This window comes from Sebastes fasciatus, chromosome 11 (assembly GCF_043250625.1).
Source record: "Sebastes fasciatus isolate fSebFas1 chromosome 11, fSebFas1.pri, whole genome shotgun sequence".
Taxonomy (NCBI): Eukaryota; Metazoa; Chordata; class Actinopteri; order Perciformes; family Sebastidae; genus Sebastes; species Sebastes fasciatus.
In genome coordinates, this window is record NC_133805.1 from 245,001 (window position 1) to 272,500 (window position 27,500).

Consider the following 27,500-nt stretch of genomic DNA (forward strand, 5'->3'; position numbering starts at 1 on the left):
TAACAGGTCATAGTATAACAGGTCACTCTATAACAGGTCACTGTATAACAGGTCACTGTATAACAGGTCACTGTATAACAGGTCACTGTATAACAGGTCATAGTATAACAGGTCATAGTATAACAGGTCACTCTATAACAGGTCATAGTATAACAGGTCACTCTATAACAGGTCACTGTATAACAGGTCATAGTATAACAGGCCATAGTATAACAGGTCACTCTATAACAGGTCACTGTATAACAGGTCACTGTATAACAGGTCACTTTATAACAGGTCACTGTATAACAGATCACTTTATAATAGGTCACTGTATAACAGGTCATAGTATAACAGGTCATAGTATAACAGGTCACTCTATAACAGGTCACTGTATAACAGGTCATAGTATAACAGGTCACTCTATAACAGGTCACTGTATAACAGGTCACTGTATAACAGGTCACTTTATAACAGGTCACTGTATAACAGGTCACTTTATAACAGGTCACTGTATAACAGGTCATAGTATAACAGGTCACTCTATAACAGGTCATAGTATAACAGGTCACTCTATAACAGGTCACTGTATAACAGGTCATAGTATAACAGGTCATAGTATAACAGGTCACTCTATAACAGGTCACTGTATAACAGGTCACTGTATAACAGGTCACTTTATAACAGGTCACTGTATAACAGGTCACTTTATAACAGGTCACTGTATAACAGGTCACTGTATAACAGGTCATAGTATAACAGGTCACTCTATAACAGGTCACTGTATAACAGGTCACTGTATAACAGGTCACTTTATAACAGGTCACTGTATAACAGGTCACTTTATAACAGGTCACTGTATAACAGGTCATAGTATAACAGGTCACTCTATAACAGGTCATAGTATAACAGGTCACTGTATAACAGGTCACAGTATAACAGGTCACTCTATAACAGGTCATAGTATAACAGGTCACAGTATAACAGGTCATAGTATAACAGGTCATAGTATAACAGGTCACTGTATAACAGGTCACAGTATAACAGGTCATAGTATAACAGGTCACTCTATAACAGGTCACTGTATAACAGGTCACTCTATAACAGGTCATAGTATAACAGGTCACAGTATAACAGGTCATAGTATAACAGGTCACAGTATAACAGGTCACTCTATAACAGGTCATAGTATAACAGGTCACTGTATAACAGGTCACTTTATAACAGGTCACTTTATAACAGGTCACTGTATAACAGGTCATAGTATAACAGGTCACTCTATAACAGGTCATAGTATAACAGGTCACTGTATAACAGGTCATAGTATAACAGGTCACTCTATAACAGGTCATAGTATAACAGGTCACAGTATAACAGGTCATAGTATAACAGGTCACTATATAACAGGTCATAGTATAACAAGTCACTGTATAACAGGTCATAGTATAACAGGTCACTGTATAACAGGTCACTTTAACAGGTCACTCTATAACAGGTCATAGTATAACAGGTCACAGTATAACAGGTCATAGTATAACAGGTCACAGTATAACAGGTCATAGTATAACAGGTCACTGTATAACAGGTCACAGTATAACAGGTCATAGTATAACAGGTCACTGTATAACAGGTCACTCTATGACAGGTCACTGTATAACAGGTCATAGTATAACAGGTCACTGTATAACAGGTCATAGTATAACAGGTCACTCTATAACAGGTCATAGTATAACAGGTCACTGTATAACAGGTCACTTTATAACAGGTCACTGTATAACAGGTCATAGTATAACAGGTCACTCTATAACAGGTCATAGTATAACAGGTCACTGTATAACAGGTCATAGTATAACAGGTCACTCTATAACAGGTCATAGTATAACAGGTCACAGTATAACAGGTCATAGTATAACAGGTCATAGTATAACAGGTCACTGTATAACAGGTCACAGTATAACAGGTCATAGTATAACAGGTCACTCTATAACAGGTCACTGTATAACAGGTCACTCTATAACAGGTCATAGTATAACAGGTCACAGTATAACAGGTCATAGTATAACAGGTCACAGTATAACAGGTCACTGTATAACAGGTCATAGTATAACAGGTCACTGTATAACAGGTCATAGTATAAGAGGTCACTGTATAACAGGTCATAGTATAACAGGTCACTCTATAACAGGTCATAGTATAACAGGTCACTGTATAACAGGTCACTTTATAACAGGTCACTTTATAACAGGTCACTGTATAACAGGTCATAGTATAACAGGTCACTCTATAACAGGTCACTCTATAACAGGTCACTCTATAACAAGTCACTGTATAACAGGTCATAGTATAACAGGTCACTGTATAACAGGTCACTGTATAACAGGTCACTTTATAACAGGTCACTCTATAACAGGTCACAGTATAACAGGTCATAGTATAACAGGTCACAGTATAACAGGTCATAGTATAACAGGTCACTGTATAACAGGTCACAGTATAACAGGTCATAGTATAACAGGTCACTGTATAACAGGTCACTCTATGACAGGTCACTATAACAGGTCATAGTATAACAGGTCACTGTATAACAGGTCATAGTATAACAGGTCACTGTATAACAGGTCACTCTATAACAGGTCATAGTATAACATGTCACTGTATAACAGGTCATAGCATAACAGGTCACTGTATAACAGGTCACTGTATAGCAGGTCACTGTATAACAGGTCACAGTGTAGCAGGTCACTGTATAACAGGTCACTGTATAACAGGTCACTGTATAGCAGGTCACAGTATAGCAGGTCACTGTATAACAGGTCACAGTATAGCAGGTCACTGTATAACAGGTCACTGTATAACAGGTCACTCTATAACAGGTCATAGTATAACAGGTCATAGTATAACAGGTCCTAGTATAACAGGTCACTGTATAACAGGTCACTGTATAACAGGTCACAGTATAACAGGTCACTGTATAACAGGTCATAGTATAACAGGTCACTGTATAACAGGTCACTGTATAACATGTCATAGTATAACAGGTCACTCTATAACAGGTCATAGTATAACAAGTCACTGTATAACAGGTCACTGTATAACAGGTCACTGTATAACAGGTCATAGTATAACAGGTCACTGTATAACAGGTCATAGTATAACAGGTCACTGTATAACAGGTCACTGTATAACAGGTCATAGTATAACAGGTCACTGTATAACAGGTCATAGTATAACAGGCCATAGTATAACAGGTCACTGTATAACAGGTCATAGTATAACAGGTCATAGTATAACAGGTCACTGTATAACAGGTCATAGTATAACAGGCCATAGTATAACAGGCCATAGTATAACAGGCCATAGTATAACAGGTCATAGTATAACAGGTCATAGTATAACAGGTCACAGTATAACAGGTCATAGTATAACAGGTCATAGTATAGATGTGTGAGTGAACTGAACTCACCTGCTTGTTGACAGTAAATCCGATGGAAACAGCAACAAAAGGAAATCTGTTAAAGAGACGATAACGTTTTAAATGGAGGTTAATAATTAATAATAAGAAGAAGAAGAAGAATTAAAGGTCAGTGTGTGTTGCTAATTATTCATATGTATAATCACTGTTAATATGGTTCAATACAACGCAGCTCTACTGTGTCCACGGTGCTGTGTGGACGATCAGACCAACAGGGACACTCATCAGTTATATGAGTTATAATATTTATAATTCAGGTGAAATGGCCCTTTAAATGATGAAGAGACAAGATGTAAGATAAGTTAAGATATTCCTTTATTATTCCCGCAGTGGGGACATATGACCTCACTGATTCATTTAAACACACCTGATGTCAGTTTAATACAAAGTGTCTGTGACGAGTCAGCTGATGATGTCAGCGTGATGATGTCAGTGTGATGATGTCAGCGTGATGATGTCAGCGTGATGATGTCGGCGTGCTTCACTCAACACGTTAAGAAAAAGAACTCACGCGTGAACGAAGTTGGTCGTCCCGTCGATGGGGTCGATGATCCAGGTGGGAGCGTCGGTCAGGACGCAGGCTTCACCTGCAGCGACGGACTCCTCCCCGATGAACCTGACATACACACACAGTTATACATTCATATGTACTGAATATTAATGAACTACTTTGATTTACTATTAATGTCTGTCATCAGTTGAGTATTGATCAGTGGAGCTGATCAGCGATCAATAACTCTGACACTGAGGGAGGCGGAGCTTCCTACCTGTGAGTGGGGAACTTCTCCTTCACTGATTGGATGATGAGCTGCTCCACCTTCTGGTCAGTCTGTGTCACCAAATCAACCGATGAACTCTTCGTCATCACTTTCCTGTCGTCCTGCAGAGCGTCACGGATCACCTGATCCACACAGGACACCTGTCCTATCAGCACCCAGGCTTTTATTCTGAAAGTTCTATCAGCACCCAGGCTTTTATTCTGAAAGTTCTATCAGCACCCAGGCTTTTATTCTGAAATCTGATCCTGATCCACACAGAACACCTGTCCCATCAGCACCCAGGCTTTTATTCTGAAATCTGATCCTGATCCACACAGAACACCTGTCCCATCAGCACCCAGGCTTTTATTCTGAAAGTTCTATCAGCACTCAGGCTTTTATTCTGAAATCTGATCCTGATCCACACAGAACACCTGTCCTATCAGAACCCAGGCTTTTATTCTGAACGTTCTATCAGCACCCAGGCTTTTCTTCAGAAAGTTCTTTCAGCACCCAGGCTTTTATTCTGAAAGTTCTTTCAGCACCCAGGCTTTTATTCTGAAAGTTCTATCAGCACCCAGGCTTTTATTCTGAAATCTGATCCACAAAGGGCACCTGTCCTATCAGCACCCAGGCTTTTATTCTGAAAGTTCTATCAGCACCCAGGCTTTTATTCTGAAATCTGATCCACAAAGGGCACCTGTCCTATCAGCACCCAGGCTTTTATTCTGAAATCTGATCCTGATCCACACAGAACACCTGTCCTATCAGAACCCAGGCTTTTATTCTGAAAGTTCTATCAGCACCCAGGCTTTTATTCTGAAATCTGATCCTGATCCACACAGAACACCTGTCCTATCAGCACCCAGGCTTTTATTCTGATATCTGATCCTGATCCACACAGAACACCTGTCCCATCAGCACCCAGGCTTTTATTCTGAAAGTTCTATCAGCACCCAGGCTTTTATTCTGAAATCTGATCCTGATCCACACAGAACACCTGTCCTATCAGCACCCAGGCTTTTATTCTGAAATCTGATCCTGATCCACACAGAACACCTGTTCTATCAGCACCCAGGCTTTTATTCTGAAAGTTCTATCAGCACCCAGGCTTTTATTCTGAAAGTTCTATCAGCACCCAGGCTTTTATTCTGAAAGTTCTATCAGCACCCAGGCTTTTATTCTGAAATCTGATCCACAAAGGGCACCTGTCCTATCAGCACCCAGGCTTTTATTCTGAAATCTGTTTCAGTTCACTGAAAACACACGCACACGCACACACACACACACACGCACACGCACACAATCTGACCTGTCCGGCTCTCCGTGCGGCGTTGACAGCGTGGTCCATGGCGTTCTGCCAGAGGTCGGCCATGTTGGAGGAGCAGCTCCTGATAGAGAAGATACATCAACTAATATAATAAAACATAACAAGACAATAACAACACAATAATAACAACAATAACACAATACAAAGACAATAATAACACAACAATAACACTAAACACAAAGACAATAATAACACAATAACAACAAAATAACACAATAACAACACAACAATAACAAGACAATAACAACACAATAACACAATAACAAGACAATAACACTAACACAATAACAATAACACAATAACAATAAGACAATAATAACACAATAACACAATAACACAATAATAACACAACAACAACACAATACAAAGACAATAACAACACAACAATAACAAGACAATAATAACACAACAACAAGACAATAAAAAGACAACACTAACAAAACAATAATAACACAATAACAAGACATATTAACAAGACAATAATAACACAATAACAAGACAAAAATAACACAATAACAAGACAAAAATAACACAATAACAACACAACAATAACACAATAACAAGACAATAATAACAAGACAATAACAACACAACAATAACAAGACAATAACACAATAACAAGACAATAACAAGACAATAATAACAACAACAAGACAATAATAACAACAAGACAATAATAACACAATAACAACACAATACAATAATAACAATAACAAGACAATAATAACACAATAACAAGACAAAAATAACACAATAAGACAAAAATAACACAATAACAAGACAATAACAAGACAATAACAACACAATAATAAGACAATAATAACACAATAACAAGACATAATACAATAATAACAATAACAAGACAATAACAAGACAAAAATAACACAATAACAAGACAATAACAAGACAATAACAACACAATAATAAGACAATAATAACACAATAACAAGACATAACAATACAATAATAACAATAACAAGACAATAATAACACAATAACAAGACAACACAATAATAACAAGACAATAATAACACAATAATAACACAATAACAACACAATAAAAACACAAGACAATAACACAATAACAACGTAATAACAACACATTAACAACAACAACAACAACAACACAACAACAAGACAATAACAACACAATAATAACACAATAAGACAATAACAAGAAAATAAAAACGTGATAACAGAATAAAAAGACAATAATAACACAATAACAACGCGATAACGCAAAAAAAATAAAAACGTGATAATTATGCAACAACAATGCAATTTGAACACAATAATAATAATAATATTATATAATACTACCTATATATATATATATATATATGGGTAGTATTATTATATAATATTATTATTAATATATATATATATATATATATATATTCAAGCAGACTAAATGAATATCTACTGTATAAACCTGAGTGACTGCCGGTTCCATTGTTATTTAATTCATATTTAATTTTGTCTTTAATAAATTAATTATATTAATATAATATATTAATATGAATGTAATAATTTAATTATATTAATATGGTATTTTAATTTAAATTTAATATAATATATTAATATGTATTTAACATAATATATTAATATTAATGTAATAATTTAATTATATCAATATGATATATTAATATTAATTTAATATAATATATTAATCTAATAATTTAATTATATGAATATGATATATTAATATCAATATAATAATTTAATATAATATATCAATATTAATATTAATGTAATAATTTAATTATATTAATATGATATATTAATGTGATAATTTAATATAATACATTAATATAAGAAGAAGAAGAATAACTCTGATTCAGGACTCAGGTTAATCAAGAGTGTTTAATGATGTTAATCAGAGTGTTTAATGATGTTAATCAGTGTTTAATGATGTTAATCAGAGTGTTTAATGATGTTAAACAGAGTGTTTTGATGATGTTAATCAGAGTGTTTAATAATGTTAATCAGAGTGTTTGATGATGTTAATCAGAGTGTTAGATGATGTTAATCAGAGTGTTTAATGATGTTAATCAGAGTGTTTAATGATGTTAATCAGAGTGTTTAATGATGTTAATCAGAGTGTTTGATGATGTTAATCAGTGTTAGATGATGTTAATCAGAGTGTTAGATGATGTTAGATGATGTTAATCAGAGTGTTAGATGATGTTAATCAGAGTGTTAGATGATGTTAATCAGAGTGTTAGATGATGTTAATCAGAGTGTTTAATGATGTTAATCAGAGTGTTAGATGATGTTAATCAGAGTGTTAGATGATGTTAATCAGAGTGTTTAATGATGTTAATCAGAGTGTTAGATGATGTTAATCAGAGTGTTAGATGTTAATCAGAGTGTTTAATGATGTTAATCAGAGTGTTAGATGATGTTAATCAGAGTGTTAGATGATGTTAATCAGAGTGTTAGATGATGTTAATCAGAGTGTTTGATGATGTTAATCAGTGTTAGATGATGTTAATCAGAGTGTTAGATGATGTTAGATGATGTTAATCAGAGTGTTAGATGATGTTAATCAGAGTGTTTGATGATGTTAATCAGAGTGTTAGATGATGTTAATCAGAGTGTTAGATGATGTTAATCAGAGTGTTTAATGATGTTAATCAGAGTGTTAGATGATGTTAATCAGAGTGTTAGATGATGTTAATCAGAGTGTTTAATGATGTTAATCAGAGTGTTAGATGATGTTAATCAGAGTGTTAGATGATGTTAATCAGAGTGTTAGATGATGTTAATCAGAGTGTTTAATGATGTTAATCAGAGTGTTAGATGATGTTAATCAGAGTGTTAGATGATGTTAATCAGAGTGTTAGATGATGTTAATCAGTGTTTAATGATGTTAATCAGAGTGTTTGATGATGTTAATCAGTGTTAGATGATGTTAATCAGAGTGTTAGATGATGTTAATCAGAGTGTTAGATGATGTTAATCAGAGTGTTAGATGATGTTAATCAGAGTGTTAGATGATGTTAATCAGAGTGTTTAATGATGTTAATCAGAGTGTTAGATGATGTTAATCAGAGTGTTAGATGATGTTAATCAGAGTGTTAGATGATGTTAATCAGAGTGTTTAATGATGTTAATCAGAGTGTTTAATGATGTTAATCAGAGTGTTAGATGATGTTAATCAGAGTGTTAGATGATGTTAATCAGAGTGTTAGATGATGTTAATCAGAGTGTTAGATGATGTTAATCATAGTGTTTAATGATGTTAATCAGAGTGTTAGATGATGTTAATCAGAGTGTTTAATGATGTTAATCAGAGTGTTAGATGATGTTAATCAGAGTGTTTAATGATGTTGTAGGGACCCAGCATCTGGCTGGTTTCAAGTGACCTCATGACCTCAGTAACCTGATCCTTGACCACAGGACTCATCTCAGTCCTCATTGGCTACAGTAACATTTCACACCTAGGTGTGAAATTCACACAGAACAAAACCAGAGGAATGTTCTTTGTTCCTTCTCTTTCGACTCTTTCTTCTCATCTGCTCATCTCTCCTGACGTGTGAGAGGTGAGCTGCTGCGCTCTCTCTGCTCTTCATCTACTCAACCCAGGCTGACCTGGTTGAGGTGAACGGCTCTCAAGTCCAGAACTTGCAAAACAGTTCTGGTTCTGATCAATGGCCTGTTAGGAAACAGCCATTGCAACCAAGGAACCAAACGGCAGACGACGCGAGTGCTCTGCCCTTTCCACCAGCTAACTTCAAGCTATCAAGCAAAGAAGTTAGCACCAAGCTAACAGCAAAGACGACCTCTTTGACTTGGAACCACAACTTCAACACATGGAATCACAAACCCTTTTCTTCCATGGATTGGTAACGTACTGGGCCTTAGCATTAGCAATCGCACAGGGCTGAGCAAGACTGTTCAACTTTGATTTCTAGAAAGTACTTGTATTGATTTGGTTTAATGTTATTCATTGAGTTTGACTGTGGTGATTTATCTGTATTTGATTTTTGGGTAACTGGCTTCGCCACATCTGATGTGTTTAGTTTATGCTTCACATAGACAAGGTCTTGCATGCAACTAACCATCTTTTCTAACCCACTGCATATCTAACACACATAAAGATCACATACAGAAACTGTGAATTAGTTAAACATAAACATACAGCTTCAGATAATCTTAACCCCACATCACCCCCCCCTCTCTGTCCTTCTTCTCAGAAGAACAAAGAGGTCATGTGATGACATGCTGATGGCCATCTTTGATTCCGCCATCTTTGATTCAGCCATCTTTGTAGTTTTACAGTGCTCGCCATTTTGTTTGTAGGCCATACAGACATTTTGAGACAAGAACCCATCTTGTTCCCCCCCCCCTCTCTCTCTCTCTCTCACATAATGGTGCCCCGTGTGAGGCATAGTATTCTTGTTGGCAAATGTTCATAATTGTGCAATATTAATTTTCAGCATAATTTTTGGTCAAAAACAAAAATTTCATATTCCACTTCTAAACAAACCAAAAGTGTTTACATTCTACACCACTAGTCTTCCACAGGAGTAGAAGTCCAGCTGTACTTTTAAACAAGTACATTGTGGTTAGAATTGTTATTTGAGAGATTTTGAGTATTAACACTTTAAGCCTTTATGGTGTTAATTTTAATAATTTGCTTTTGCTGCTAATTCAAGTTGACCTACGCTGTAGAACTTGAGAGAATTTTGGTTCAGCATTTGAATACCACGTATTCAATGCAATCTAGTCTAGTTGTCATATTTTGCTGTTAATCTAAGTGTTCCTTTAATGACACAGCGTGCCACCGGCCCTGTGTAACATAGAGAGCTTGTACCCTGCTGTGTAACTGCCAAGCATTCCACAGCCTGAGTTAAGATAAGAGCCACAGTGTGCTACCAGCCCTGTGATATAAGTTTGCAACCTAGCTGTTACTTCCACGTGTCCAGCTTGAGTCACCTTTAAGAAACATCATCACAACTGTTACTGCCCTGCATCTCAGTTAGTGCATGTTGTGTGTAAGCAAACCTATTTTGTAAACCTTGTTTACTTTACTGGCCTTTTGTTTGATGCCCACTAGAGTCACTAGTTGGTCCCCTCCTCCACAGGGAGCTACTCCACAGGGAGCTACCCCCCATAGTGTAGGCCAGTGTATTGTTGTTTTGCTAGTGTACCTCCCAAACTACACCACAAGGTGTCTGCCAGCGCAACACCATAGCCAACAACGTTGTTTTGTTTTCTACTAGACATCCTGTTTAGTTTCACCCTCTAATTCCAGGTTTAACAATGGAGAACCCCTGTGTAGAGCTTTTTATTTCTTCCCTAGCACAGAGCCTAAACCCTGGCTGCCCTGAACTCATCAGCAGGTTGAGTTTCAGTGAGTGCAGGAAAGAAATGGAATCGCTCCTCACAGACAGGTTTGATGCGCAGACTGCATCCAAAGATTCATTGTTAAAATGCTTACTTCTGATTTTTCACAGGCAAACCAGTCTTGCCATTCAGAGTAAAGTAGCCCTGGAAAAAGAGGTAGATAGCCTAAGAACGCAAAGTGCTAGTCTCCTCCATGAAGTTCAGACAGCTGATAAGAAAGCCATGCGTTACTTAGAAGACCTGCATTCAGCAGAGTTAGCTCTTTTTCAGTACAAAGAAAAATTGTTAGGGCTTAGACTAGAATGTCTTTCCCCACCACAGTCTGTCAGTCACTGTGATTCTGGTTACTCAGATTCACTCTCCTCACATGATGAGAGGTTAACTCCCTCTCCACTCAGAAGTGAAAGATTTCCAACCGACTCAAAGTCTTTGGGAATAAAGTCAGATCCTCAACCTCCGCTGAGAGAAAGAGTGAACAGCTACCTGACTACTTATTGTTCTGAAACTGACAGTGAAGACACATGTAGTTTATCTTCAAGAAGATATCCTGCCTCATGTTCTTCTCAGCCACAGAGAAATGACACCTTCCTCTGTGCTCCTCCCTCCAAAAGTTCAGCCTGCTTCCCACTCTGTCACAAGGGTGATGACAGCGGTCCAGCCTCTGCTCCTCAGCCAGAGAGGACATTAGCATGTGATGCACCAGTGCATTGTAATGCTAATTTAGTCTTGCCTTCAGCAGAAAGGACTCCACGCCATGAAGTGCTGGAATTCATAGCTAAGGACATTGAATGTTTTGATCCAGGCAACTGTGATCAACACATTGATGACTATTTTAAGGAATTAGATCACAATCTAATTGACTTAAAACACGCCACCCAAAGGGAGAAAGTTAAACTTGTGTGGAAAACCAGCTCTAAAGCTGTGCACAAGTTTATACAGTCACAACCTCCCAGTGTCAGAAATGACTATTGTGAGCTTCGTCATGCACTGATAGAAGAATTCTCTTCTACTGCTGACGAGACCTCAGCGATGTTTGCAGCCCTTCAGATTAAACATTCACGTAGTGAGAATCCTAGAGATTACTACAAACGTTTAAGGCATGCATACTTCCAAGGTAAGAATGCGCCAGGCTTAGAAGAAAACTCCTTCTTCAAGTCCTTGTTTCTGCAGAATCTGCATCCCTGCGTACGCACTCACGTCGTACTGAGGACGCATGAGGGTAACCCCTCACTGTGTGAGATAAGGAAGATGACACAGATAGCTTGGGAAACTCTGGTCATTTCCAAAAGGGGGGGTAAATTAACTGAGCCCACCAGCTCAAACACTGACATGTCAAGCAGATCTGCCACCTCAAAAGACCACCTTCACAACAGGTCGAAGGGGGGTCAGAAGAGGTTGCATAGGGATACTGAGCGTAACCGCCATGTCCCCCATTTGCATAGAGATAGGCATTCACACAACAGAAGTGTTAGAAAGCCATACGCTGAAATTCTGTCCCAGAATTGGCGTGACTGGTCTGACGATGACCACAGCATCTCTGACCACATTTCAGACTCTGAACAAGGTTCAGAACATGGACATAATCTAGCATACAGTGATAGCTACTCTGAGTGCCTCTCTGCCTCTGGCTACCTGGAGCGTTACAGCCCTGAGCCACGAGGTAAGCACGAGAGATCCAGAGCTACCTTCCCACGGTACTAGCTACACCTAGCTAACAGTGAGACTGACGCTAGATTACGGTGCCTTAATTTTCCTTTCCTCTTTTACTAGGGAAAACTAGAGTTTGTTAGCAACAGCAAAAACTCAACTCAGACACCACTGTCCAACTTTACAAGTACACTTGGACCAACTCCTTAGTAGTATCTTGTTTAGAGATCACTAGTGCACAACACTAGCTTAGGACACCACATTATGACTGTACAAAAACAGTCATACACCTGTCCGCATTGTTTTAGGTGACACTCCGCCTCTCACCTTAACAACTTCACACCTCTAACATTCCTGTTCTTCACTAACCTTATAAATAACAGAGAAACACAGTTATGTATTTTATACAATGCTATTGTTTTTGTTTATCTGGTTTTATTTGTAACTTAGGGACTGTTCTTGCTTAGCCAGGATAGATAGTCTTAACCAATGCCCAATTGGTTAATGAACTGCCCAGACGTTACAAAATGGAATGAACTGTTGAATGAACTTTTTCAATCATGGATTTAACAACTTTTCAGTTGTCCCCAGGGATTGGACTGTACAACCTCCAGGTTGTTTCCAAGGATCTGTGAACTGTTCAACCTTCTGATTTGCTCTTGAAGGATGTTACACATCTTAAAGACCAAATGGGGGGATGTAGGGACCCAGCATCTGGCTGGTTTCAAGTGACCTCATGACCTCAGTAACCTGATCCTTGACCACAGGACTCATCTCAGTCCTCATTGGCTACAGTAACATTTCACACCTAGGTGTGAAATTCACACAGAACAAAACCAGAGGAATGTTCTTTGTTCCTTCTCTTTCGACTCTTTCTTCTCATCTGCTCATCTCTCCTGACGTGTGAGAGGTGAGCTGCTGCGCTCTCTCTGCTCTTCATCTACTCAACCCAGGCTGACCTGGTTGAGGTGAACGGCTCTCAAGTCCAGAACTTGCAAAACAGTTCTGGTTCTGATCAATGGCCTGTTAGGAAACAGCCATTGCAACCAAGGAACCAAACGGCAGACGACGCGAGTGCTCTGCCCTTTCCACCAGCTAACTTCAAGCTATCAAGCAAAGAAGTTAGCACCAAACTAACAGCAAAGACGACCTCTTTGACTTGGAACCACAACTTCAACACATGGAATCACAAACCCTTTTCTTCCATGGATTGGTAACGTACTGGGCCTTAGCATTAGCAATCGCACAGGGCTGAGCAAGACTGTTCAACTTTGATTTCTAGAAAGTACTTGTATTGATTTGGTTTAATGTTATTCATTGAGTTTGACTGTGTTGATTTATCTGTATTTGATTTTTGGGTAACTGGCTTCGCCACATCTGATGTGTTTAGTTTATGCTTCACATAGACGAGGTCTTGCATGCAACTAACCATCTTTTCTAACCCACTGCATCTCTAACACACATAAAGATCACATACAGAGACTGTGAATTAGTTAAACATAAACATACAGCTTCAGATAATCTTAACCCCACATCACCCCCCCCTCTCTGTCCTTCTTCTCAGAAGAACAAAGAGGTCATGTGATGACATGCTGATGGCCATCTTTGATTCCGCCATCTTTGATTCAGCCATCTTTGTAGTTTTACAGTGCTCGCCATTTTGTTTGTAGGCCATACAGACATTTTGAGACAAGAACCCATCTTGTTTCCCCCCCCCTCTCTCTCTCTCTCTCTCACACACACACACACACACACACACACACACACACACACACACTGTGTTTGGTTTGTTTAGTTTAGTTATTTAGTTAGATTAATATTGTGTTTTGAACCTTTATTAACTTGTAAATAAATGTTTGTGGAATATACATGCTGGTCTTTTTAATGTTGCACAAGAGTGAATAATGCCAACCTCTGCTATGTCAAGAACTCCGATATCCTTCAACCTTTACTATCTATTTTGGTTATAGTTATTAATTTAATTATTAATCAACGTTCCAAATTGATAGTTTAGCATATATAATGAGACTATATTAACGTTTTGGTCATTGGTCCCTGATTCCAGGGTGGTGCCCCGTTTATTATTGATGTTTATTGATAATCTTTATTAATATTAATAATTATATTATTATTTATTAATTATTTTGCTAATAACCAAAACCTACCAAAGTAGAACCCCTACAATGTTAATCAGAGTGTTAGATGATGTTAATCAGAGTGTTAGATGATGTTAATCAGAGTGTTAGATGATGTTAATCAGTGTTAGATGATGTTAATCAGAGTGTTAGATGATGTTAATCAGAGTGTTAGATGATGTTAATCAGAGTGTTAGATGGTGTTAATCAGAGTGTTAGATGATGTTAATCAGTGTTAGATGATGTTAATCAGAGTGTTAGATGATGTTAATCAGAGTGTTAGATGATGTTAATCAGAGTGTTAGATGGTGTTAATCAGAGTGTTTGATGATGTTAATCAGTGTTAGATGATGTTAATCAGAGTGTTAGATGATGTTAATCAGAGTGTTAGATGATGTTAATCAGAGTGTTAGATGATGTTAATCAGAGTGTTTAATGATGTTAATCAGAGTGTTAGATGGTGTTAATCAGAGTGTTTGATGATGTTAATCAGTGTTAGATGATGTTAATCAGTGTGTTAGATGATGTTAATCAGAGTGTTAGATGATGTTAATCAGAGTGTTAGATGATGTTAATCAGTGTTAGATGATGTTAATCAGAGTGTTTGATGATGTTAATCAGTGTTAGATGATGTTAATCAGAGTGTTAGATGATGTTAATCAGAGTGTTAGATGATGTTAATCAGTGTTATATGATGTTAATCAGAGTGTTAGATGGTGTTAATCAGAGTGTTTGATGATGTTAATCAGTGTTAGATGATGTTAATCAGAGTGTTAGATGATGTTAATCAGAGTGTTTAATGATGTTAATCAGAGTGTTAGATGGTGTTAATCAGAGTGTTTAATGATGTTAATCAGAGTGTTAGATGATGTTAATCAGAGTGTTAGATGGTGTTAATCAGAGTGTTAGATGATGTTAATCAGAGTGTTAGATGGTGTTAATCAGAGTGTTTAATGATGTTAATCAGAGTGTTAGATGATGTTAATCAGTGTTTAATGATGTTAATCAGAGTGTTTGATGATGTTAATCAGAGTGTTAGATGATGTTAATCAGTGTTATATGATGTTAATCAGAGTGTTAGATGATGTTAATCAGAGTGTTTAATGATGTTAATCAGAGTGTTAGATGATGTTAATCAGAGTGTTTAATGATGTTAATCAGAGTGTTAGATGATGTTAATCAGAGTGTTAGATGATGTTAATCAGAGTGTTAGATGATGTTAATCAGAGTGTTAGATGATGTTAATCAGAGTGTTAGATGATGTTAATCAGTGTTAGATGATGTTAATCAGAGTGTTAGATGATGTTAATCAGAGTGTTAGATGATGTTAATCAGAGTGTTAGATGATGTTAATCAGAGTGTTAGATGATGTTAATCAGTGTTAGATGATGTTAATCAGAGTGTTAGATGATGTTAATCAGAGTGTTAGATGATGTTAATCAGAGTGTTAGATGGTGTTAATCAGAGTGTTAGATGATGTTAATCAGTGTTAGATGATGTTAATCAGAGTGTTAGATGATGTTAATCAGAGTGTTAGATGATGTTAATCAGAGTGTTAGATGGTGTTAATCAGAGTGTTAGATGATGTTAATCAGTGTTAGATGATGTTAATCAGAGTGTTAGATGATGTTAATCAGAGTGTTTAATGATGTTAATCAGAGTGTTAGATGATGTTAATCAGAGTGTTTAATGATGTTAATCAGAGTGTTAGATGATGTTAATCAGAGTGTTAGATGATGTTAATCAGAGTGTTAGATGATGTTAATCAGAGTGTTAGATGATGTTAATCAGAGTGTTAGATGATGTTAATCAGAGTGTTAGATGATGTTAATCAGTGTTAGATGATGTTAATCAGAGTGTTAGATGATGTTAATCAGAGTGTTAGATGATGTTAATCAGAGTGTTAGATGATGTTAATCAGAGTGTTAGATGATGTTAATCAGTGTTAGATGATGTTAATCAGAGTGTTAGATGATGTTAATCAGAGTGTTAGATGATGTTAATCAGAGTGTTAGATGGTGTTAATCAGAGTGTTAGATGATGTTAATCAGTGTTAGATGATGTTAATCAGAGTGTTAGATGATGTTAATCAGAGTGTTAGATGATGTTAATCAGAGTGTTAGATGGTGTTAATCAGAGTGTTTGATGATGTTAATCAGTGTTAGATGATGTTAATCAGAGTGTTAGATGATGTTAATCAGAGTGTTAGATGATGTTAATCAGAGTGTTAGATGATGTTAATCAGAGTGTTTAATGATGTTAATCAGAGTGTTAGATGGTGTTAATCAGAGTGTTTGATGATGTTAATCAGTGTTAGATGATGTTAATCAGTGTGTTAGATGATGTTAATCAGAGTGTTAGATGATGTTAATCAGAGTGTTAGATGATGTTAATCAGTGTTAGATGATGTTAATCAGAGTGTTTGATGATGTTAATCAGTGTTAGATGATGTTAATCAGAGTGTTAGATGATGTTAATCAGAGTGTTAGATGATGTTAATCAGTGTTATATGATGTTAATCAGAGTGTTAGATGGTGTTAATCAGAGTGTTTGATGATGTTAATCAGTGTTAGATGATGTTAATCAGAGTGTTAGATGATGTTAATCAGAGTGTTTAATGATGTTAATCAGAGTGTTAGATGGTGTTAATCAGAGTGTTTAATGATGTTAATCAGAGTGTTAGATGATGTTAATCAGAGTGTTAGATGGTGTTAATCAGAGTGTTAGATGATGTTAATCAGAGTGTTAGATGGTGTTAATCAGAGTGTTTAATGATGTTAATCAGAGTGTTAGATGATGTTAATCAGTGTTTAATGATGTTAATCAGAGTGTTTGATGATGTTAATCAGAGTGTTAGATGATGTTAATCAGTGTTATATGATGTTAATCAGAGTGTTAGATGATGTTAATCAGAGTGTTTAATGATGTTAATCAGAGTGTTAGATGATGTTAATCAGAGTGTTTAATGATGTTAATCAGAGTGTTAGATGATGTTAATCAGTGTTTAATGATGTTAATCAGAGTGTTAGATGATGTTAATCAGTGTTTAATGATGTTAATCAGAGTGTTAGATGATGTTAATCAGAGTGTTTAATGATGTTAATCAGAGTGTTAGATGATGTTAATCAGTGTTTAATGATGTTAATCAGAGTGTTTAATGATGTTAATCAGAGTGTTAGATGATGTTAATCAGAGTGTTTAATGATGTTAATCAGAGTGTTTAATGATGTTAATCAGAGTGTTTAATGATGTTAATTAGAGTGTTAGATGATGTTAATCAGAGTGTTAGATGATGTTAATCAGAGTGTTAGATGGTGTTAATCAGAGTGTTTAATGATGTTAATCAGAGTGTTTAATGATGTTAATCAGAGTGTTAGATGATGTTAATCAGTGTTTAATGATGTTAATCAGAGTGTTTGATGATGTTAATCAGAGTGTTAGATGATGTTAATCAGAGTGTTAGATGGTGTTAATCAGAGTGTTAGATGATGTTAATCAGAGTGTTTAATGGTGTTAATCAGAGTGTTAGATGATGTTAATCAGAGTGTTAGATGATGTTAATCAGAGTGTTAGATGATGTTAATCAGTGTTTAATGATGTTAATCAGAGTGTTTGATGATGTTAATCAGAGTGTTAGATGATGTTAATCAGAGTGTTAGATGATGTTAATCAGAGTGTTTAATGTTAATCAGAGTGTTAGATGATGTTAATCAGTGTTTAATGATGTTAATCAGAGTGTTTGATGATGTTAATCAGAGTGTTAGATGATGTTAATCAGAGTGTTAGATGATGTTAATCAGAGTGTTTAATGATGTTAATCAGAGTGTTAGATGATGTTAATCAGTGTTTAATGATGTTAATCAGAGTGTTTGATGATGTTAATCAGAGTGTTAGATGATGTTAATCAGAGTGTTAGATGATGTTAATCAGAGTGTTAGATGATGTTAATCAGAGTGTTTAATGATGTTAATCAGAGTGTTAGATGATGTTAATCAGAGTGTTTAATGATGTTAATCAGAGTGTTAGATGATGTTAATCAGAGTGTTAGATGATGTTAATCAGAGTGTTAGATGATGTTAATCAGAGTGTTAGATGGTGTTAATCAGAGTGTTTAATGATGTTAATCAGAGTGTTAGATGATGTTAATCAGAGTGTTAGATGATGTTAATCAGAGTGTTAGATGATGTTAATCAGAGTGTTAGATGGTGTCTGGTGGAGCTGAACCACAACAGCAACAACACAATACATGCAACATTCAATCAGTTGATCATCTCACCTGCAGGCAGTCCGCTGATAATCCCGACTGACCGACTAACCGACTATATGCTGCTGTTAGCTGTTAGCTGCTGCTGTTAGCTGTTAGCTGCTGCTGTTAGCTGTTAGCTGCTGCTGTTAGCTGTTAGCTGCTGCTGTTAGCTGTTAGCTGCTGCTGTTAGCTGTTAGCTGCTGCTGTTAGCTGTTAGCTGCTGCTGTTAGCTGTTAGCTGTCAGCCCACACTTCCGGGTTTCTTCTTCTTCTTCTTCTTTTTCTTCGTGCCTCTTTCCGGTGAACCGCAGACACATCCGGTGTCCTTTCAAAGTTAAAGACACGATGTCTCATATTTACGTCACATGAACTTGTATTTTTATCTTTGTGAGTTTTTAAACCATCGTAGTGAAGATTTATACATCAATACATATTTATTATTATTATCATTTATACTTATATATGTGTATACAAATGTGTGTGTATATATATATATATACTCTTTGCATATATATAAACTGGAAAAACAAAGTTGTTAAACTTGTGTGATTGAACTCTCTATCAGTAACAAGGAACAAACAAGACATATTGATTGATTGAATCCACCGTCAGGAGCCTCAGTAGAGGTGGAAGATCCATACGCAGCCACAACAGCCTGGCACCTCCTCCTCATGCTGGTCACCAGCCTGGTCACACGTTGCTGTGGGATGGCGTTCCATTCCTCAACCAGGATTCACTGCAGGTCAGCCAGCGTGGTTGTGTTGGTCACTCTAACACGTACAGCACGCCCAAGATGATCCTACAAGTGTTGAGTTGGGTTGAGGTGTGGACTCTTGGCAGGCCGTTCCATTCTCTCTACTCCCTCATTGTGGAGGTAGTCTGTGATAACCCTGGCTCTGTGGGGGGGGGGCGTTGATATCTCATCCTGATATCTCCCTGCATTGAGATGGCCTTCAATGATGACAAGCCTTGTTTTACCAGTGAGGGAGATGCCCCCCCCCCACACCATGACACTGCCCCCACCAGAAGCTGTTACTCCATCGGTTCAACAATCAGCATAGCGTTCTCCACGTCGTCTCCATACTTTGACCTGCCATCCGACTTTAACAGACAGAACCTGGACTCATCACTGAACATGACATTCCCCCACATGTTCAGGTTCCATTGTCTGTGTTGGAGACACCAGCGCCAACGGGCCTGACGGTGAAGGGCAGTCATTGCAGGCTTCCTGGTAGCCTTATGAGAATACACTGTTTACCATCGGCACCGGGGCTACCAACATCATCAGCTGTGCTGCTCATCCCACAAATACATGATCCTTACAAATGTGACATCATTGTGAAGGTCAATAAACAGGCTTTCAACCATGTAGAATACAATGACCATTAGCATTAGCATCACCATTAGCATTGATACAACAGAGAAATAATCCACCAAACACAAGTTAACTACTTAGTTTTCCAGTTTATATATATATATATATATGTATATATATATATATATATGTGTATATATATGTGTATATATATACACATATATATACATATATATGTATATATGTATATATGTACATATATGTACATATATACATATATATACATATATACAAATATGTATATATACATATTTGTATATATACATATACATGGACCTCTCTGACAGCATCAGAATGCTGTTTAACCGTAACATGAATTAAATTCCCTGTTATTCAACGTCCTTCTGCTGATGTCTAAACTAAAACTAAATAAACGTCTTCATCAGATTAGATTCCTTCATGTGTTCATCTATATATAATATATAATATATAATATATAATATATAATATATAACATATAATATAGAATATATATTATAGAATATAGAATATAGAATATAGAATATATAACATATAACATATAACATATAATATATTATATATATTATAGAATATAGAATATAGAATATATAATACATAACATATAATATAGAATATAGAATATATATTATAGAATATAGAATATACAACATATAACATATAACATATAATATATAATATATAACATATAATATATAACATATAATATATAACATAATATATAATATATAATATATAACATATAATATATAACATATAATATATAATATATAATATATAATATATAATATATAATATATAACATATAATATATAATATATAACATATAATATATAACATATAATATATAACATAATATATAATATATAACATATAATATATAACATATAATATATAACATAATATATAATATATAATATATAACATATAATATATAACATAATATATAACATATAATATATAACATATAATATATAACATAATATATAATATATAATATATAACATATAATATATAACATAATATATAATATATAATATATAACATATAATATATAACATATAATATATAACATAATATATAACATAATATATAACATATAATATATAATATATAACATATAACATAGAATATAGAATATAGAATATAGAATATAGAATATATATAACAAAGAGACGTCTCAGTGGTTCCTTTAGTCCAGTCAGGTTTATTGATACAGCCCACTGTCAGAATCACAGACCAGGTCTCTGAAAGGTCTTTGGAAGGTCTCTGGGGGGTCTCTGGAAGGTCTCTGGAGGGTCTCTGGAAGGTCTCTGGGGGGTCTCTGGAGGGTCTCTGGAAGGTCTCTGGGGAGTCTCTGGGGGGTCTCTGGAAGGTCTCTGGAAGGTCTCTGGAGGGTCTCTGGAGGATGTCTGGAGGGTCTCTGGAAGGTCTCTGGGGGGTCTCTGGAGGGACTCTGGAAGGTCTCTGGAGGGTCTCTGGAATTTCTCTGGAAGGTCTCTGGAAGGTCTCTGGGGAGTCTCTGGAGGGTCTCTGGAAGGTCTCTGGAAGGTCTCTGGAGGGTCTCTTGACGGTCTCTAGAAGGTCTCTGGAGGGTCTCTGGAAGGGTCTCTGGAGGGTCTCTGGAAGGTCTCTGGAAGGTCTCTGGAAAGTCTCTGGAAGGTCTCTGGGGGGTCTCTGGGGGGTCTCTGGAAGGTCTCTGGAGGGTCTCTGGAGGGTCTCTGGAAGGTCTCTGGAAGGTCTCTGGAAGGTCTCTGGAGGGTCTCTGAGGGGTCTCTGGGGAGCCTCTGGAGGGTCTCTGGGGGGTCTCTGGGGGGTCTCTGAGGGGTCTCTGGGGGGTCTCTGGAAGGTCTCTGGAAGGTCTCTGGAAGGTCTCTGGAGGGTCTCTGGAGGGTCTCTGGAAGGTCTCTGGAAGGTCTCTGGAGGGTCTCTGAGGGGTCTCTGGGGGGGTCTCTGGGGGGTCTCTGGGGGGTCTCTGGAGGGTCTCTGGAAGGTCTCTGGAGGGTCTCTGGAGGGTCTCTGGAAGGTCTCTGGAGGGTCTCTGGAGGGTCTCTGGAAGGTCTCTGGAGGGTCTCTGGAGGGTCTCTGGGGGGTCTCTGGGGGGTCTCTGAGGGGTCTCTGGGGGGTATCTGGAGGGTCTCTGGGGGGTATCTGGGGGGTCTCTGGGGGAGTCTCTGGGGGGTCTCTGGAGGGTCTCTGGAGGGTGTCTGGATGGTCTCTGAGGGGTCTCTGAGGGGTCTCTGGGTGGTCTCTGGAGGGTCTCTGGAAGGTCTCTGGAAGGTCTCTGGAGGGTCTCTGGAAAGTCTCTGGAGGGTCTCTGGGGGGTCTCTGGAAGGTCTCTGGAGGGTCTCTGGAGGGTCTCTGGAGGGTCTCTGAGGGGTCTCTGGGGAGTCTCTGAGGGGTCTCTGGGGGGTCTCTGGAGGGTCTCTGGAAGGTCTCTGGAAGGTCTCTGGAGGGTCTCTGGAAAGTCTCTGGAGGGTCTCTGGGGGGTCTCTGGAAGGTCTCTGGAGGGTCTCTGGAGGGTGTCTGGATGGTCTCTGAGGGGTCTCTGGAAGGTCTCTGGAGGGTCTCTGGAGGGTCTCTGGAGGGTCTCTGGAAGGTCTCTGGAGGGTCTCTGGAAAGTCTCTGGAAGGTCTCTGGGGGGTCTCTGGGGGGTCTCTGGAAGGTCTCTGGAGGGTCTCTGGAGGGTGTCTGGATGGTCTCTGAGGGGTCTCTGGAAGGTCTCTGGGGGGTCTCTGGGGGGTCTCTGGAAGGTCTCTGGAGGGTCTCTGGAGGGTGTCTGGATGGTCTCTGGGGCCTGGTCTGTCCTCAGAGCCTCCACTCACATGAAGACAAACTCCCAGAAACTTTAATGTGAAAATAACAGGAACAGGAAGAGGAACAGAGGAAGGGACCCTCTCTGGGACGGACAGACAGGAAGTAGATGTGACAGTATTATGGTCTTAACACCTGGGTCAGACTTCCTGTCAGCTGACCTACACTCCGTTCACACCTGTCGCTCCACAGACACACCTGAGGTCCTCGTCGTCACGGCGACAGGGAAACGACTGGATGACCTGAGCGATCCGATTGGCCACGGCGGCGGAGCTGGCAGCGATGACCCTCCTGGACATCATGTCGAACTCTGAGCCTGAGGACAAACACGGACCAATGAGAGGAGGACACACAGGTGAGACATGACATCACAGGTCAGATACAGACCGTCCGTATCCATGACGACGCCTCCCGCCTCCTGGACGATGATGGCGGATGCAGCGATGTCCCAGCAGTGCATCCCGATGTGGTAGTAGGCGTCGGCACCGCCCGTCGCCACCTGACACATGTCGACTGCTGCCGTCCCCAACGCACGGACACTGGAACATACAAGAAACACGTCAACAACACGCTAAAGAGGTGACAACGCACGGACACTGGAACATACAAGAAACACGTCAACAACACGCTAAAGAGGTGACAACGCACGGACACTGGAACATACAAGAAACACGTCAACAACACGCTAAAGAGGTGACAACTCACGGACACTGGAACATAAAAGAAACACGTCAACAACACGCTAAAGAGGTGACAACTCACGGACACTGGAACATACAAGAAACACGTCAACAACACGCTAAAGAGGTGACAACTCACGGACACTGGAACATACAAGAAACACGTCAACAACACGCTAAAGAGGTGACAACTCACGGACACTGGAACATACAAGAAACACGTCAACGACACGCTAAAGAGGTGACAACTCACGGACACTGGAACATACAAGAAACACGTCAACGACACGCTAAAGAGGTGACAACTCACGGACACTGGAACATACAAGAAACACGTCAACGACACGCTAAAGAGGTGACAACGCACGGACACTGGAACATACAAGAAACACGTCAACGACACGCTAAAGAGGTGACAACGCACGGACACTGGAACATACAAGAAACACGTCAACGACACGCTAAAGAGGTGACAACTCACGGACACTGGAACATACAAGAAACACGTCAACGACACGCTAAAGAGGTGACAACTCACGGACACTGGAACATACAAGAAACACGTCAACGACACGCTAAAGAGGTGACAACTCACGGACACTGGAACATACAAGAAACACGTCAAGAACACGCTAAAGAGGTGACAACGCACGGACACTGGAACATACAAGAAACACGTCAACAACACGCTAAAGAGGTGACAACTCACGGACACTGGAACATACAAGAAACACGTCAACAACACGCTAAAGAGGTGACAACTCACGGACACTGGAACATACAAGAAACACGTCAACAACACGCTAAAGAGGTGACAACTCACGGACACTGGAACATACAAGAAACACGTCAACAACACGCTAAAGAGGTGACAACTCACGGACACTGGAACATACAAGAAACACGTCAAGAACACGCTAAAGAGGTGACAACTCACGGACACTGGAACATACAAGAAACACGTCAACAACACGCTAAAGAGGTGACAACTCACGGACACTGGAACATACAAGAAACACGTCAAGAACACGCTAAAGAGGTGACAACTCACGGACACTGGAACATACAAGAAACACGTCAACAACACGCTAAAGAGGTGACAACTCACGGACACTGGAACATACAAGAAACACGTCAACAACACGCTAAAGAGGTGACAACTCACGGACACTGGAACATACAAGAAACACGTCAACAACACGCTAAAGAGGTGACAACTCACGGACACTGGAACATACAAGAAACACGTCAACAACACGCTAAAGAGGTGACAACTCACGGACACTGGAACATACAAGAAACACGTCAACAACACGCTAAAGAGGTGACCAGAAGGACCAGAAGGACCAGAGAGGACCAGAGAGGACCAGAGAGGACCAGAAGGACCAGAGAGGACCAGAGAGGACCAGAGAGGACCAGAGAGGACCAGAGAGGACCAGAAGGACCAGAGAGGACCAGAGAGGACCAGAGAGGACCAGAAGGACCAGAGAGGACCAAAGAGGACCAGAGAGGACCAGAGAGGACCAGAAGGACCAGAGAGGACCAGAGAGGACCAGAAGGACCAGAGAGGACCAGAGAGGACCAGAGAGGACCAGAGAGGACCAGAAGGACCAGAGAGGACCAAAGAGGACCAGAGAGGACCAGAGAGGACCAGAAGGACCAGAGAGGACCAGAGAGGACCAGAGAGGACCAGAGAGGACCAGAGAGGACCAGAGAGGACCAGAAGGACCAGAGAGGACCAGAGAGGACCAGAGAGGACCAGAGAGGACCAGAAGGACCAGAGAGGACCAAAGAGGACCAGAGAGGACCAGAGAGGACCAGAAGGACCAGAGAGGACCAGAGAGGACCAGAGAGCAGTGAGTTCTGTTCTGACCCGTGGACAGGAAGCTTCAGCAGTCTGAAGATGTTGGAGGTCATGGTGGACAGAGCGAGGTCATCACGCTCTGCCCCGATCTCCGTCACCACCACACACTTGCTGACGTCTGATTGGACGAGACAGAACGGTCAGAACAACCTTAACGTTCAGAGTTCAGGTGTGATGTCACCTGTGTGATGATGTCACCTTCCTGTCCGGAGGCGTGCAGCGGTTCTCCGTTCAGGAACGCTCCTCTTCCTCTCTGAGCGTAGAACAGTTTGTCCTCCACGCAGCTGTACACGATCCCGAACTCCGTCTGACAAACACAACCACACGTCAGTCCACTTCCTGTATGACCTCTGACCTCTGAGGTGTGACCTCTGACCTCTGACCTGGGACTAACAGGTGAGTTTACCTGCTTGTTGATGGTGAAGGCGATGGAGATGGCCACGAATGGAAACCTGTCAGGAGAAACAACAGTTACACATGTAACTACGGGTCTATGAGTTTGGACTTTCTACTTCCTGTCCGTCCTGAAGAAGGGTCCCCCCTTAGCGTTCTAACATTTGTTCCCCGTTAAGGAGTCTTTATCTCAGTCGAGCGTCTGAGGACAGAGACCGCCGTCTGCTGGACAGACTGTATACATATATAAATATAAATATCTTTATATCAGAGCTTTTACTCTGAAACATCTGGAGGAAGTGATGAGTGGATCAGTGAGAACAGTACAGGTAGAGCAGGTGTGACATCACAGCGTGGGCGGAGCCTCTCACCTGTGGACGAAGTTGACGGTTCCGTCGATGGGGTCGATGATCCAGGTGGGAGCGTCGGTCAGCTCCAGACGCTCACCCGCCGCGACAGACTCCTCCCCGATGAACCTGAGGGTCAGAGGTGAAAGGTCAACAAAACGGCACCACCTGCTGACTTCCTGTCTGCTGTTGCCAGGCAGATTTTAGAACGTTTATAGTCCTGCTGTCCAATCAGGGACCCCGAGAGCTGAGGCCAAGTGGTCCCAGGGGAGCGATTCACCGACTCTGTATACTGTATATCCATATATATATATATATATAGCATTAGAACCCAGTAGAACCTGTGCAGTGGGTATTTGTCCCTACAGTAGAACCCAGTAGAACCTGTGCAGTGGGTATTTGTCCCTACAGCAGAACCCAGTAGAACCTGTGCAGTGGGTATTTGTCCCTACAGTAGAACCCAGTAGAACTCAGTAGAACCTGTGCAGTGGGTATTTGTCCCTAGAGTAGAACCCAGTAGAACCTGTGCAATGGGTATTTGTCCCTAGAGTAGAACCCAGTAGAACCTGTGCAGTGGGTATTTGTCCCTACAGTAGAACCCAGTGGAACCCAGTAGAACCTGTGCAGTGGGTATTTGTCCCTACAGTAGAACCCAGTAGAACCCAGTAGAACCTGTGCAGTGGGTATTTGTCCCTACAGTAGAACCAAGTAGAACCTGTGCAGTGGGTATTTGTCCCTACAGTAGAACCCAGTAGAACCCAGTAGAACCTGTGCAGTGGGTATTTGTCCCTACAGTAGAACCCAGTAGAACCCAGTAGAACCTGTGCAGTGGGTATTTGTCCCTACAGTAGAACCCAGTAGAACCCAGTAGAACCTGTGCAGTGGGTATTTGTCCCTACAGTAGAACCAAGTAGAACCTGTGCAGTGGGTATTTGTCCCTACAGTAGAACCCAGTAGAACCCAGTAGAACCTGTGCAGTGGGTATTTGTCCCTACAGTAGAACCCAGTAGAACCCAGTAGAACCTGTGCAGTGGGTATTTGTCCCTACAGTAGAACCAAGTAGAACCTGTGCAGTGGGTATTTGTCCCTACAGTAGAACCCAGTAGAACCCAGTAGAACCCAGTCGAACC

The 27,500-nt window shown here is 39.6% G+C and overlaps 2 protein-coding genes across 5 annotated transcripts in view; both read right to left on the reverse strand.

The window, feature by feature from the left end:
* LOC141776316 (inositol monophosphatase 1-like) overlaps positions 1-19,278 on the reverse strand; it is a 23,264-nt gene extending 3,986 nt beyond the window's left edge. The window contains exons 1-6 of one of the 3 annotated variants that reach the window (XM_074649776.1): positions 19,062-19,278; positions 18,950-19,028; positions 5,522-5,600; positions 4,219-4,370; positions 3,963-4,067; positions 3,443-3,488 (exon numbers count right to left, since the gene is read on the reverse strand). In XM_074649776.1, coding sequence (XP_074505877.1) covers positions 3,443-3,488; positions 3,963-4,067; positions 4,219-4,370; positions 5,522-5,584 — 366 coding nt within the window. In that variant the 5' untranslated portion in view covers positions 5,585-5,600; positions 18,950-19,028; positions 19,062-19,278. Of the gene's footprint in view, positions 1-3,442; positions 3,489-3,962; positions 4,068-4,218; positions 4,371-5,521; positions 5,601-18,949 lie in introns of all 3 variants that reach the window. The other 2 variants (XM_074649775.1, XM_074649777.1) reach the window with 2 other exon arrangements.
* Positions 19,279-23,075: 3,797 nt separating this feature from the next.
* Positions 23,076-27,500, reverse strand: part of LOC141776318 (inositol monophosphatase 1-like) — a 9,205-nt gene continuing 4,780 nt past the window's right edge. Inside the window, exons 4-9 of one of the 2 annotated variants that reach the window (XM_074649780.1) lie at positions 26,395-26,499; positions 26,037-26,082; positions 25,829-25,937; positions 25,640-25,748; positions 23,474-23,625; positions 23,076-23,402 (exon numbers count right to left, since the gene is read on the reverse strand). In XM_074649780.1, the coding sequence (XP_074505881.1) occupies positions 23,248-23,402; positions 23,474-23,625; positions 25,640-25,748; positions 25,829-25,937; positions 26,037-26,082; positions 26,395-26,499 (676 nt within the window). In that variant the 3' untranslated portion in view covers positions 23,076-23,247. Of the gene's footprint in view, positions 23,403-23,473; positions 23,626-25,639; positions 25,749-25,811; positions 25,938-26,036; positions 26,083-26,394; positions 26,500-27,500 lie in introns of both variants that reach the window. The other variant, XM_074649781.1, reaches the window with a different exon arrangement.